The following is a 16,558-nucleotide window of genomic DNA, read 5'->3' on the forward strand; positions in this document are numbered from 1 at the left end:
TTCAACTTCGTACTTTATTTGATTCTTTTAACATTTTTGTATTCGAGTGTCGCTGATAAGTCTTTTGTAGACGAAAGGCTCGTCTGGTGCAAATACAAGATATCAATCCTGGTATCTATGATGAGTTTATTTACAACCACTTGGTGGATTCCACTGCTGGTAGAGTTTTTATTGCCCTAGGGTATCACGAGCCCAGTATTCAGCAATTATGTGTTGACATAAATTATCATAATTATACATTAATAGTTAGCACAACTTTGAATGTTTGAAATACTTAAGCTTTTATACATCAGGCATCGATTACTTGTTTTGTATTTTGCAAAATGTTAGGAATTTGTGGTCCTCAGTGTTCTTCAACTTCGTACATTTGTTGGCTTTCTTTTAACAGTATTGAGGGTCATAGATGAGTCTATTGTAGACAAAACATCCTGTAGATATCCTGTACCTAGGAATATGGCAGTTGTTATCTATTATAATTCGTTTATATGTATGTTGGCATTTGTTTTTGTTGCACGTCAGTGTGTCTGTTGTTTTGTTGTTTTCCTCTTAGACAGTTGATGTGTGTCCCTCGGTATAAGTTTGTTTTCCGGATTTGTGTTCTCTCAATCGATTTATGACTTTTGAACAGAGTATACTTATGTTGACTTTATATAACGTTACATATAGTAAAATAATGGTATGAACAAACATGTTCGCTGGGTCATACCTAATAAGGATAACCTTAACCGTTATCAATAAAGACATATAAGTCAAAGGGTTTTAGTAAACAACGTTTAAGTAAGATTGCAAAATGCAAAGATCATATCTGCTTGTTCATTTAAATTGCATGCTGACAACATATATCTCGATGAAATATTATTTAATCATCATATCATCATATTAATCCAGTTGGTAATGTGCAAAATATACCTTCGTGTTTTTTGTGAGGCCCGTAATTTTTAATTACTTTCGTTGTACAAATAACCATACAATATTCATAAGTCAATGAGGTAGCATCCATGCACAATATATAATCAGATATCTAGTCCTAGTTCCATACAAAAAGGTATTGTGTAAGTTCGTTTGAAGGTCATGATAATGTGGGAAATATAAACTGTGTGTAGTATGGAATGAATAGTAATATGTAATTTTGCTATAGAGTATTCATTTACACAGGTTGATAGTACGTATAATTTATTTAGGGTGAGCTGTTTTTTCTCACTTTTTGAACACAACCTTTTTTGCAAAGTACTGTTGGACAAAATTTACATTTTCATCATGTCCTTGCTAAGGGTATTTTCACGGTAAGTACTAGTCCAGCCCATGCATTTCCTAAATCACCTTATGTGTGACAGATGAATAGAAATATAGTCATTTAGATTTTTATCCGATTGCTCGTGGTGCCCTTGTCAAAAAAGGGTGTCCGTTTGGCTTTGCGGGATGAGCAGGTACTCAGCCACGTCCATCTTCGTCTCGGACAGTCTCCATAACAGGTTAAACATTGTGTATGCATTGTGGATTTGTTCTTGTCCTTAACATGCATGAAATGTTTGCAACTAGATATTTATCAATCCAAATCAATCAATTAATTATTTTACCAATTCCTTTTTTCGCTTATTATGCGCTGTTTTAGCAAACGTAATCAGGATATCTCTAGAACTGTAAAATGTGCATCAATTTATAAAAAAAAGTGTTTTAAATGCAATCATCCTGGTGTTTAAAGATAGAGTAGAACGGAATACAACCTTTGAGTTATGATATTAATTTTGGTCAAATGTCAAACACGACCACACAAGCGCCGTCTATTTTTCAACTACACTGTCGACACGGTTGGTTGAAAGTTTTTAAATGCATATTATATCTTTTAAGTTACTTAATGTATTTGCATATATTACTAAGAAAATTGAGAGTACATTACAATGACATTTTTTTTAGGTCTTACAAGAAACGGAACAATTCATATTGCAACATGGAACGACAACATTGGTGTTCATTTTGTCGTATCCCTTTTGAGAATAAGTACAGTTTAAGAGGTCATATGTATATCCATGCAAAACAACCACGCGTTCCCTGTAGTATATGTCCGTTAACATTTGCGCATTATAGTCAATTAGGGAAACATCTCAGATATATGCATTCAGATTATATCATCAACACGTTTGTTGAAAATGCTGAAAGTATTTATAGAAAAGATATAACAGGCATCACACCTGGGATAGAATCTGGTTCCGAATGGGCAGACAGTTCCGAAGAAGAAACTATAACGAGCAGTGAGGAAGAAAATATTTCGGAGGATACAGATTCTGAAAATGTGGAAGAGTCCGTTGAAAACTTTTCGAATGAAACACAATACATCTTAGCAACAAATGTAAATGATGTTTCTGACAATAAAAATACTGTAGGCGAATTCGTTTCGAAAGGAGTCAATACTAAACATATGAATAATTCAGTTGGACATAATAGAAATGTAAAGAGTTGTGATGTTTCATTTCTTGTCGAATTAGAAAGGGGAAAAGCAGGAATACATCATTTGAATATCACAAGAAACATTTCTAATTCAAAAGATAATTCTAAACGACACATATTACAGCAGCATATGGAGTCGGAGTTCCTCAGTACAGATGATAGAGTGTCTTTTCAACGTCCTCGTGATGGAAACACAGACCCTGATTTAAGGTTTGTAGGAAACTTAAACATTAAGATACACATTGATTGTTATTTTTACAACACCACTTCATTGTTTCCCTTAACTATTACGTGAACTTGTACGGTGTATATCATATAAGATAAAATGATCATTGGAGTGCCGCTTGAACGAATCTCTACTAAACACGTATATATTATGTTTGTTTTTTATTCTATATCTTTCTCGAAGGATATACGTTAAGCTGTTAACAATAACTCTAAATCTTAATATTTTACAAAATCAGTTTTACATGTCATTTGTCAACATGTGATTGTCAAATAATTTAAGACACAATAATGACTCTCTATGACTTAATATATAAAAACTCCTGTTATAGCATATTTGATTTAGGTTATTCAAATATTATATCTAAGTAAATGCCTGAAAATGTAGACGAAATTAATAAACAGGTTTAATTACAACTGCTGAATACATTAGACTTACAGATCGATAGTATAATAATCGCATGGTGAATCAGTATTTTGTTATGTCAGGAAGGATCGCATGATACAAAAGTCTGCAATATTGGACCACATGACTACAAGTTTCTGTCTGCTTCAATTTAGATTGTCAATATACCATCTTTTAATACAAAATAGTGGCTCGTAACAAACTTTTATTAGTTTTGATACCTTTGCTTTCTGGTATATTACAATTATTTGAAGCATCAATTAAAACTGACCATATTTTGAAACACAAATTCAGAAGTTTCGATACTTCAGGAAAGCTCGTATAAGAAAATCACGTGCTTTCATCGACTAACACTGCCCATGTTTCCACTTTAATGTGAAAGTTAACATGGCCAACAAATCAGAATAATAAATCAAAAAGTTGTTTTGTGTCAAGATTGATTGTATAATACAGGTGAGACAGGTTTTGGAACACAATGACTACCAAATAGTGTCTGCATCAATTTCGTGTACTCTTTTTATTCGAAATATTTACTCCCTCTAGTCAGGAGCCTGTAATTCAATAGTTGTTGTTTATTTATGTGTTACATATTTGTTTTTAGTTCATTTTTTCTACACGAACAAGGCCTTTAGTTAGTTTCGTTTAAACATATTTATTTATAGTGGATTGGGAAACAAGTTTTGCAACTTATATTAATCCCTTTTCACTTTGCGGGTGCGAGTGCTGCCTTGTAGCGGCATTAGCCTGCTCTTTTTCGAAATCTACAAGGATGTCTTTAGCGTGCAAGAGATATGGCTCTCTCTTAACACGGATCAGCCATATATCGTCCCCTTCCGACGGACTATCATCGTTTCTTCGAGATCATACTCGCAAATGGTGTCTAGGGAGAGCCGAAAATGCAGTTCCTGAAATTTTCATCCCAGACTGGAATCGAACCAGGAACCTTTGTGTTAGTAGTCCGATGCACTAACCACTACACCACGGCTCTCTAAGTGGCCGTTAGTTTTCTCGGTTGAACTGTTTTACATTGTCATTTCTGGGCCTTTTATAGCGGACTATGCGGTATGGGCTTTGCTCATTGTTGAAGGCCGTACGGTGACCTGTAGTTAATAATTTCTATGGTATATGATATCTTGTGGAGAGTTGTCTGATTGGTTAGCATACCACATCTTCTTTTTGATATCATAATTATAGTCATAATAGTCTTGACTGGCCGGCTGGCTTGTATAACGACAAATATTTGCACTTTATTTTGAAAATGTACATAAATGTATCATAAATCAGTAATTTTAATTCTTATTATGCCAGGACTGGTCGTTTGATAAAGGTGACTATAATATTGTAACACAATGACTACAAAATGTTGTCTTCATCAATTAAGTGTGCCAAGATGTTCACGCTTTATTCAAAATATTGGCTTGTCAAACAAATTCAGTAGTTTTGATACCTCAGACTAGTTTACATAACAGAATCATTTAACTGCACCAACCTAAACTGGTCGTATTTGCACTTTAAATTCATATGGACGCATAATCATGATGACAGATTACAATTTATTTTTATGTCAGGATTGATTGTATAATAAAAATGATCGCAATACTGGTAGACAATAAGAACAAAATTTTCTCCGCATTAATTTAAAGTGCAAGCATGATTTCTTTTATTCAAAATGTTGACGCATCACAAAAAAATCAGCACTTTAAATATATCAGGCTAGCTGACAACAAAGTTTGACGGCAACATCGATAACAGATATGCATATCAAAATAAAATGTGGTATTATTGCCAATGATACGCAAGAGATCAAATGACACAAACATTAACAACTATAGGTCAACATACGGCAAAGCCCATACCACATAGTCAGCTTTAAAAAGCCTCTAAATAAAAAAATGTAAAACATTTTAAAAAAGAACACAAACAGTCGAATTTTTGCTAATAAAAAACGAAAAAATAAATAAATGCAACACATCAATGACTAATTATTTATGTACTTTACAATGAAAAGGTATCATCTGGGAATAGTGAACTGACTGACTCTCAGTATACAATGACGCTTTATTGTTTTTATTGGTAGCTTAATGTCAAGTGGCAAATATAACATTCCAAACCAGGACGAGTACATCTTATTTTCGAACGTCCGAGATATCGTAATGCGTGATGATTGCACAAGGTTTTGTAATTTGAATTTTTACTACAATCAAGTCGATGTCAAGCTTCTCCATAGAAGACACTTTACTGCTCTTGGATTATTCCCCGAGGGCATCATTAACTTGGTAGCTTGAGGATGTGTTCTAAAGTAAAATTAAATAACTCAAGCATTCAAAATTGATTATTTTAACTGGAAGAATTTTAATTAAGGATCAAAATAAGCTAAAAATGTTGATAGGTCATGGAGCTCCTTTTCAAGATATTTGATTTATAAATAATGGCGGGAAAGGCTTACTCGGAATTTTACCTTATATTTGTATTATTAGGATCTCAAATCAAAAGAAGGAAAATCAAGAATCTGCTTGAATTTTGTCAAATGACCTTTTATGAGTTATTAAGTCTTATGTTGAAAGATAAACAGGTGTTATTGGGCAAAATATTTCACCTTGTATCGTATGTAAAAACACCAAGGAGTCCGAACATTCGACACGTATTCCAAAACCTCACCTAAGTACATTCTTAAAGCATAATGAATATAAATCAATTAGTGATTACTACTAATGTTATTCTATGTAAACTATGATCGTATTGCTTTTTCAAGTACACTAAATAACTTTACTCGTTAGTGACTCTTTTTACATTTTATACACCTTTCATTTTTTTCATTTTTTATTTTCTTATAGTATACATATAATAATGGATATCAAATTTCAGCATTTTGGATCCAAATATATACAGTCAGCTATAACAAAATGAAGGACCCTTTTTAATTGAAAGGCAGATAAAAAGGGTATCCACCGCATTGGAAAACTATTTTTATTTGTCTTGATATCAACATCATAGTTTACGTTGGGTCGTTCCACGATTTTTTTTGTAGTCTCTTTCTAGATATTATTTTATGCATTACATGCATTTTTCTTCGTTTTTCAATGGATTCTGTTTCCTGTGAAATGTTCAAACGATGTCCGTATAGTGTCCGGATATGAAACGTGTTGTTTATGAACTATCTCGCCAATTTCAGAAGATTCATAGTTATCGATTATAAATGATTTCTGAAACGTCCGAAAAAGTAAACTCTCTATTACCATGAATGAAATATTTGTCACTGGACATTAAGCTACCAGCAAAACAATCAGTCAACTAACTTAATATACTATCATTCATTCAGTATAATCTTTCCAGATGACACCTGCATTAATTTTTTATTATCAAGTCCAAATAAAGTCAGTATATAACAGTCATGTCAGTGTTAGATGACGCGGGAAACTGGATTTATACCACACAGCATTATGAAATAGGAAACTACCTACTTCAGTGACGGTTAAAAATCATGAAAGATGAAATCCTGACTCTCTAAATTGATGTGGACAAAAATGTGTAGTCATTATAGTCACCGTGTACAAGTATTGCTGTCATTTGTTTGATACATTCCATCAAGAACTAAAAAAATATACTGACTGATATTCGGCTATGACATTGTCATAAGAAAGTGAAAATGATCATGAATACGGTCAGTCAGTAAACGTTTCACTTTTGATATCAACTCATATAAGTCATACTTTTTATTATAAAGTACAAATATATTTAATGTTTGTTGATGCGGTCAAATAGTTTTGTTACACGGGCCAGCATATTGAATGTGATTATTTTTTGTGGCTCGTCAATATTTTTAATAAAAAAAAGGACAGACATAGATGCGGGAAGCATGTTATAGTCATTGTGTTTCAATATTGCTACCATTTGTATTATTATAATATATCATGACATAAAAAAAAAATACATTCATTTTGCAGCTATATTATTGTCATGATATAGTTCAAATTTGATCAATTTAGGTGATACTGTCAAATAGTTTTTTTTACACATTTTACTAAATACACAAATATAACAAAACTACTCAGTTTTTTAACAAGTTAATATTTTGATTAAGAAAAAGAAGACATGCTGGCACAATAAATTTATGCAGACAAAGTTTTGAAGTAATTGTGTTCCAAGATTGCTGACATTTGTAATAAATAATCCATCCGGCGTTAAAATAATTACTGATTTATTATGCACCTATATACATTGTCATAGCACTATACAAATATGGTTGGTTTTGGTTGATGTGGTCAAATACTCTGGTTATACAAGCCAGTTTGAAATATAAAAACTACTGATTTGTTGTCAACCGCTGTTCAATAGTTATTTATCAATGCAACTCAAACCAAACCATAATCTGAGTAAAATACATCAACTATAAGTGTAAATACAACGGAACAAAATAATTCCTCCTTACATAAAACACATAATTGCTTTAATGTTTTGCAAAATGAATTTACTTTATAAAGTGCAAATATGGTCAGTTTTTGTAAATGCTTTATTTATGCTATCCAGCCTGAGATTTCAAAACTGGTAATTTTGTGAATAATTAATTTGAGTAAAAAAGAACATGCAAGCACTATATAATGACGTAGCAATTGTGTTTGATATTACTGTCATTTTTTATATATAATAAATCGTGAGGTAAAAAATAATGATTTATTATGCGGCAACATGCCTTTTTTATATAGTGCTACTTTCTTTTTTGGTTGATGTGGTCAAATTTTTTGCTCACCTGGCCCAACGGGTGATCTATCTGCCCTGAAATTTTCAGACAAATCAGACAACCCGTTGTTGGGTTGCTGCCCCCGAATTAGTAATTTTAATGAAATTTTGCAGTTTTTGGTTATTATCTTGAATACTATTATAGATAGAGATAAACTTTAAACATCAATAATGTACAACAAAGGAGGATCTACAAATAAGTTAAACATGGCCAAAATTGTTAAGTGACTCCTTAAGGGGTTATTGCCCTTTATTGTCATTTTTAACCATTTTTCTATAATTTTAGTTATCTTTTTAAAAAATCTTCTTTTCTAAAACTACTTGGCCAAATTTAACTAAACTCTGCCACAATTATTAATGGGGTATTTAGTTTAAAAATGTGTCTGATGACCCCGCCCATGAAACAAGATGGCCGTCATGGCTACAAATAGTACTAAAGGTAACATGCAGTTTTTGGTTCATATCTATGAAACCAAAGCATTTAGACCTTTCAGACCAATCGGACATTTTTTGGTTGGGTTGCTGCCCCTGAATTGGTAATTTTAAAATTTTTTGCAGGCTTTTGGTTATTATCTTGAATATTATTATAGATAGAGATAAACTGTAAACAGTAATAATGTACAGCAAAGTAAGAACTATAAATAAGTCCACATGACAAAAATGATTATTTTACTCCTTAAGGAGTAATTACCCTTTATAGTCAATTTTTCGGTTGTTTCCTGTAATTAGTTTATACTTCAGTTTGATCATGTATATCTTTTATATAGTCATTTTATAAGATTTACCGTTTACAAAAGTATAAATTATTCTAAATAATAGGGATGTTCTGGTACCTAACAGAAAACCCTGGCCGTTTTTGGCACAACTTTTTTGAAATTTTGGTCCTCGATGCTGTTCAACTTTGTACTTGTTTCGGCTTTCAAACTTTTGAATCTTGGCGTCACAAGTAAGTCTTGTGTGGACACAATACACTTCTGGCGTATTAAATTTTAAACCTGTTGCCTTTTGTTAGCTATTATTCGTGTGTTTCTTTGTCTATTGTGTTCTCCTATTTATTTGTATTGTAGTCCTGTAATGTTGTGTTGTCATTTTAATGTTATATTTCACATGGCCATAAAAGAGGGAGGTTCGGCATGCCACAAAACCAGGTTCAACCCACCATTTTTTTTTATTTTTTTAAAAATGTCCTGTACCAAGTCAGGATTATGGTCAATGTTATATGATAGTTCTTTTCTGTGTGTGTTACATTTAAAAGTTGTGTTTCTTTTGTGTCGTTTGTTTCCTCGTATAATCATTTGAGTGTGAATTCACATTATTATAAGACGTGTCACGGTACTTTTCTATCCCAAATTCATTTATTGTATATATATATATATATACACATAGATTGAAAGGGGGGCCTAGATAAAATGTAAGTGTACTTGTATTGTTTAAATCTGTATTCTCATTGTTTGACCTCATGATGTAATTAATGAATCCAACGAATAAACTATCAATCAAAATCACTAAAGAAATTATGTTTTATTTGGCTGTAAATTTGTCATGGCATTTATTGCAAGAAAGAAACACAATCAACTTGTCAATCAAAACTTGATGACGATTGAATTACTGAAGGGCGATCCAGCAGTAACAAAGTTATATCAGGAGCCACTGGGTAGTCCATAGCAGCTTGAAGTAAATTCCGCCTGTCCATTCACAATACAAAAAAGCTCCAAACTCAGTCTGTTATATATGCCATGACGCTGGTTCTATAATCATTCTTCCAAAACTGAAACGATAAATGAAAAGCAGCAGAAAATATTCATAATGGGGAAAAGGGAGGGCGGGTAAATTCTATAGCTTTAGTCAAGCTCCGTGTAAGGTTTGAATTCAAATGACCAGACCAGACGAGGTAAATTGCACGGACCAACATTTCGCGGGCTAAACTAATTAGCATATTAAAGTGACCAGTATAAAATGAATCGAACACATCGTCAATTTAAATCAATAATAGGCATACCAAGTTATATAATTACAATAACTGTATTGAATTATTATTGAATTAAATTCTATTAATGTATATATATATATATATATACACATAGATTGAAAGGGGGGCCTAGATAAAATGTAAGTGTACTTGTATTGTTTAAATCTGTATTCTCATTGTTTGACCTCATGATGTAATTAATGAATCCAACGAATAAACTATCAATCAAAATCACTAAAGAAATTATGTATTATTTGGCTGTAAATTTGTCATGGCATTTATTGCAAGAAAGAAACACAATCAACTTGTCAATCAAAACTTGATGACGATTGAATTACTGAAGGGCGATCCAGCAGTAACAAAGTTATATCAGGAGCCACTGGGTAGTCCATAGCAGCTTAAAGTAAATTCCGCCAAAATTACAAGTTGAGTAACTAGTTGCACAACTTGTAATCCGCCATAAAATTTACCGCATGACAAATTTAACAGCAAGAATCAACATCAATCAACTTCAACATCATTATCAACTTCGATGTCATTATCAACTGCAACATCATAATCAATTTCAACCTCAACAATATTAACAACATCATTATCAACTCAACATTATTATCAACTTCAACTTCAACATTATTATCAACTTAAATATTACCAACTTCAACATTATTATCAACTTCAATATTATCAACTTCAATTTTATTATCAACTTCAATATTATCAACTACAACATTATTATCAACTTCAATATTATCAACTTCAACATTATTATCAACTTCAACACCAACATCAAAAACTTCAACATCAACTTAAATTCAATACTTTGAACTTCATTAAATTGATATTCATGTGGCAACATCAACATAAACTTCAGCTAAAATGCAATACTGTCAACATCTAAGCTATGTTATTCATTGTAAGGGAAAACCAAACAATGAGGAAATTTAAAGAAAATATATATATAACATTTTCAGAGCTCCTTGAATCTGATTTAGGAATACACCCAACTATCACTAATCCGAATGATTCACCTATAAGCTTAATATGACAGCTCCTATAAAAGAGCCAATTACCCAAATATCTTTCAGGTACCCTGAAATTAAGTGTTTCAACTATACAAGGTTTGTTCTTGCATAACCTTTTTTAAAGTGTATGAAAATGTCCATCGTCTTTGTGTCTCAGCAATGTAGTCCGACATCAACCGGACAGGACAAATTGAACTAGTTTATTCTTTTCCAGAATTGTCGTTACTGAATTACCCAGCTGATCTGTTTTCTAAGAAGGAACTTTTATAATAAGTGACCCTGAATAAGCATCAAATTATATCTTGGATCGTTTTACAATAAGATTTTCATTAAAACTTGAATTTGCAATTTCTCCAAAACTAAGAAACCTAAAATTCTAGCTGAAAATGAAGCTTTGAATAAACATTTTTCATATACTGAATAACAAACTAAATTAAGCGCATCTAAAAGTCTAGTTAATATACCAATAGTAAATATAGGCTTACGACAGACGTGTCGCTTATGTCACTGAGCATCTTTTGAACAATAAAAGAATGAGTGTTGTATAATAAACCATTGATCTTGTGATTAAACCTAATGCCTGAAAGGTACGCATTCCCAGTGGAATAAGAATATTCATCCTTAAACATGTCAGCTAATATTAACTAAATGTGAAACGGGGTATGGCCATACGTCATACAGGTTTAGTTTATGTTTAACGTTTTGAAATTAATTTAGTCCATTTAATACGTAAGCCAAGTATTTGAATAACTCTTGCACTACCGATAAAGAGATTTAAAACAGAACTCGACAACCACTTGTCACCCAAATATAAGAAATGCCATTATAATTTCTAAAATTAGTTTCCAAACACGTAGATTAGAAATAGGTCAATAATAAAAAGGCCCCGCAATTCTACCATTTTTCAATTCACTCATGATTTTTTCCAAGCTAAATTTGGATCTTGTAAAACAGACTTTAATGTTTTGCTTGTATGATGTGCTCGAAAACCATATTTAAAACCATTATATAATAAATTTGCCAATATTTTAACGGGGTAGTCAGTCAACATATTCTCTTAAACCGTAGTATTAACAGGGGGACAACTAAAAATACCAAATATCATACTGTGATTGCAAGCTGTAAACAAATTATAAAATTTGAAATGATTAAATTGCATCCGTAGAAAATTTGCCTGCTGACAGGAAAATCTTTAATTATTTATCGAAAAACGAGTATTTGGGTTAAAACGTCCATGTGTATTCAAAAACCTGTTTGACTGCTCTAGCACTGGACTGATACATTGGTGCAAAATTGTTTGCATCAGGTGCCCTAGGGTAGTTTTAATACCTAGGAGCAGAATAGTCCGAAGTTACAGAACTTCGAGGATTATTCTTGTTATATGAATAATTTGTACAGTACATCGAAGGATGGAACTGGCTACATCTTATACATGAAATCATGGCTGTATACACAATTCATACGAGTACAAACGGCCTTAAAATTATAATCGTAGCAAGGACTAATAACTGTGTGAGAAGTATAAGAAGATGTCTGTGGAACATGATTTATGCCTACTGCAATAAACTGAAGCCATAGCTGCCCATCAATGACGTCCCATGCACGCATATGATCACGAGCTTTTCTAAGTCGAAATTGCATGTCAAATTTATAAAAGTTCTCAAAAGGTACACCCCCTTATAATCGTCATGTAGCTAATCGATTCATTAGCCAATTCCGGGAATCTTTGCAATAAAATTTTCATATAATTTAAAAACCCTTCAGTCCACTCACCCAAGTTAGATAATGATTTACTTTTGAATATTTGTTTCTGTCAATTAAAATGTCCCCATCTTCATCAAAACCGAGCACTTTTTTCGGTTGATCAATATTTGAAAAAAAAATTTTGTAAAGTAATTGTGCCAAATCAACATAATCTAAATTCCATATTTGGTTTATATTTTTTTGTGGTACAAACACATCAACATCATTACTAGTAGGTATAACTAAAATCTCACCGTTTTGTACAGAATTACGAGCTGTGGGCTGCCCTGGGTGTACACATCCCTGATCAGGAACTTGTTGTTCAGCAGGCTGCTGAGGAAGTTTGAAGTTCAAATGAGTTGTGGTTGTAGAATTGGTTGTAGTGGTACAAACGGCTGTTGTGGTTATAACTGATGCGGTGGCAATAACTGATGTGGTGGCATTAATGGCTGTTGTGGTGGCATTAATGGCTGTTGTGGTGGCATTAATGGCTGTTGTGGTGGCATTAATGGCTGTTGTGGTGGCATTAATGGCTGTTGTGGTGGTATTAATGGCTGTTGTGGTGGCATTAACTGCTGTTGTGGAATGGCTATATTTTGTCTTATAATTTCAGCTCTCTTTGGGCGAAGCCTTCTGTTTACCGGTAGCTGTATTTGATTTTGCCTACGTACAGCACGGTTTGGCAGTACCCTCTCCCCTTTTACTCTCGGCATACTGGCTTAAACAAATAATTACAATGTTAGTCAATGCATTAGTAAAATTGTATATGATTTGTCAATGTTACATCCCTTAATTAATCAATTGAATCAATATTGAAATACAAATATTTCAATTTTTACCATTGACTAATTAGTATTAAGATACAATGGCAATAACCAAAGTAGAAAAAAACGCAAATGCTTGATTGTGGCTGTCTATGTCCAGTGGCAGATATTTCAAGTATATTCATAATGTAAATATCATATTTATAACGAAAGTCATAAAAGAAAATAATTATTGTATCTACCAAATATCAATTGAAGTGGCCTTCGTTAATGAGAAATATTCCTATCCTATAATCGACTATGATACATGAAAACTATGAAACAATTAAATCGAAAAGTATATATATTTAAATATTCAACTAACATCCTTGATGGCTTGCAAAAGTTTACAAAAAGTAATGATTCATTAGGTACGGAAAGTGATTTTTTTTTTTTTTTTTTTTTTTTTTTTAATCAACTGATCTAAGAAAACTTTACCTCATTTTAAAGGCATTGTGAAGACATTTCCAAACAGTTTTACTTTTATCAATACACATAACAACAACGAAGAAATAGCAAATCAAATTTTCAATAATCATTTGGGTTATAGCTTTTGTTTATTTTGCTTCTTTTACATCTTGTTAGTCAATTTCAATCCTCCATATTAAGTTTTTTGGCCAAGATAGAAGCTTAAAGCATGAAAATGTCAACCACTCTCATGAAATTCTATCGTCCAAAGTCACATAACATGACGATTTTTATATATTCCTTTTTTCAGAGCATCAGTTGGTATATTGAAAATGTAAAGTAAAACTTTATTAACATTTGAATGTAAAGAAACAAAATATGAAATATTACTCTTTATATACAAATGTATGTTTGTGTGTGTGTATAAAAAAGATGTGGTATGATTGCCAATGAGACAACTCTCCACAAGAGACCAAATGATACAAAAATTAACAACTATAGGTCACCGTATAGCCTTCAACAATGGGCAAAGCCCATACCGCATAGTCAGCTATAAAAGGCCCCGAAATGACAAATGTAAAAAAATTCAAACGAGAAAACTAACGGCCTAATTTATGTACAAAAAATGAACGAAAAACAAATATTTAACACATCTACAAACGAAAACCACTGAATTAAAGGCTCCTGACTTTGGACAGGCACATACATACAGAATGTGGTGGGGTTAAACATGTTAGCAGGGGCCAAACCCCCCCCCCCCCCTGACCTGTGACAGTACAACATAAGAACAAACTATAAAAATCAGTTGTACCATGAGAGACAAGAAAAATTTTGAAATATGTCATCTGTCTTTGTATTGTCATGATAGTTTTAGAATGTTCCCTTTTCATTAACATTTAATGAAATATTCTTATTCTTATATAGCATGTATAGTGAATACTTATAAATAAAAAACAACAACCTTTTAACAATTATTCTACTGGACTAAAATACCTGTTGCACTGAAAAACAATTAAAATAATATAACATTTATTTTATTCTTATTCCAGAAATTTCAAACAAATAATTATGTCAGATCACTGTATTAAAATACTTGTATGTATAAAAGTAAAGTAAATTCATATCTGTATATCAGTTACAATATTTATACAGTGAAATCTGTAAACCAATCTCATTCAGGACTGAAGTTCAAAATGCATTGAATGTGAATAGCATTCGTTGCCATACCTAGATTCATAGATTGTTTTCTTTATGTCCAGTGGCACCTATTTCATGCATATTGAGGACTAAAAAGAATTTATATGTACATTTATGTTGAAATTAATATGTGGCTTACTCACCGGTTACTTCGCACTGCAAGATTTAGATTTGGATTAAGAATAAATAACATGGTAAATGTTCATTAGCGTATTAAGACAGTTAAACAATTAGATATAACAACTCGCACAATAAGTATAACCATCTACTCAATTTACAAATATAAATATAAAATAATATCCAAGAAAAGATTGACAATTTACGCAATGATAGAATTTAAATTCAGTTATAACACCAAAGAAAAAGTTCACGACTATTTAAAGCATTTAACAAAGTTAAAACTATTTAAGAAAGAAAAACAAGATTAACAGTTTATTTGTTGAGCTATTATTTTTTATAAAATGTTGCTTAATTCTAAAACTAAAAAAGAATACTCATCTTTTCTTCTGTGTTTTAAATTCTATAGCTTTGGTCAAGCTCCGTGTAAGGTTTGAATTCAAATGACCAAACCACACGAGGTAAATTGCACGGACCAACATTTCGCGGGCTAAACTAATTAGCATATTAAAGTGACCAGTATAAAATGAATCGAACACATCGTCAATTTAAATCAATAATAGGCATACCAAGTTATATAATTACAATAACTGAATTTAATTATTATTGAATTAAATTCTAGTATTTAGTTTAAATGTTATATTTGTTGTTCACATCGGATTTTGTCAAATGCTTAGTACGTTTCTGTGTGTGTTACATTTTAATGTTGTGTCGTCATTTTCTTGTATTTAATGCATTTCCCTCGGTTTTGGTTTATGACCCGGATTTGTTTTTGTCTATCGATTTATGAGTTTTGAACATCGGTATAGTACTGTTGCCTTTATTTAACAATTTTTGCAAGTTTTGTAATTTTTTGTGTAAATTTTTACAAATTATTTTCTACTGTCACTTCTGGGCAACATTAATTATAAATAGAGATAACCGTAAGCAGCAAGAATGTCCAGTGAAGTAAGATTTACAAACACAGCACCAACACTAAAACACAATTTTGTCATGTTTCCTTTGTTTAATATGCACAAAAACCAAGGTGAGCGACACAGGCTCTTTAGAGCCTCTAGTTTTGTTATACGAGCCAATCATAGATACCAAAACTGCAGATTTTTTTAACGAGGCGTCAGTATTTTGAATATGAAGAGGAGGCCTGTATTATAGTATTGGTGTCTTTTGCATTATAAAATCCATCTGTTATTGCCATCACTTAAACAATCCGTACATATACTCATTTACTATGTGGCTTTGTAATTTGCGCTCCTCTACTTGCAAGTTGTTTTAGTATTCCAATGAAGTAGAATTTATCCAAGGGCTTGTACAGAAAGGAGAAAAGAAATTAACCAAGTCTTTTAATTTCACCTTTCGGTATATTGATGATGTACTGTCTCTTAATAACAATAGATTCAGTGATCACTTACATTTAATATATCCAAGTGAACTTGAAATAAAAAATACTACCGACACAGATAAATCTGCTTCATATTTAGACCTTTTT

The 16,558-nt window shown here is 32.0% G+C and overlaps 2 protein-coding genes across 4 annotated transcripts in view; one reads left to right on the forward strand and one right to left on the reverse strand.

Moving 5' to 3' along the window:
- Window positions 1-16,558, reverse strand: part of LOC143071140 (uncharacterized) — a 433,270-nt gene that overhangs the window by 188,466 nt on the left and 228,246 nt on the right. The gene's annotated exons all lie outside the window — the stretch shown is intronic.
- The window catches only part of LOC143071129 (uncharacterized), a 350,370-nt gene that overhangs the window by 33,316 nt on the left and 300,496 nt on the right, over window positions 1-16,558 (forward strand). The window contains exon 3 of the mRNA XM_076245257.1: window positions 1,915-2,655. Coding sequence (XP_076101372.1) covers window positions 1,949-2,655 — 707 coding nt within the window. The 5' untranslated portion in view covers window positions 1,915-1,948. The remainder of the gene's footprint in view (window positions 1-1,914; window positions 2,656-16,558) is intronic.

This window comes from Mytilus galloprovincialis, chromosome 1, assembly GCF_965363235.1.
Source record: "Mytilus galloprovincialis chromosome 1, xbMytGall1.hap1.1, whole genome shotgun sequence".
In the NCBI taxonomy this organism is placed as follows: domain Eukaryota; kingdom Metazoa; phylum Mollusca; class Bivalvia; order Mytilida; family Mytilidae; genus Mytilus; species Mytilus galloprovincialis.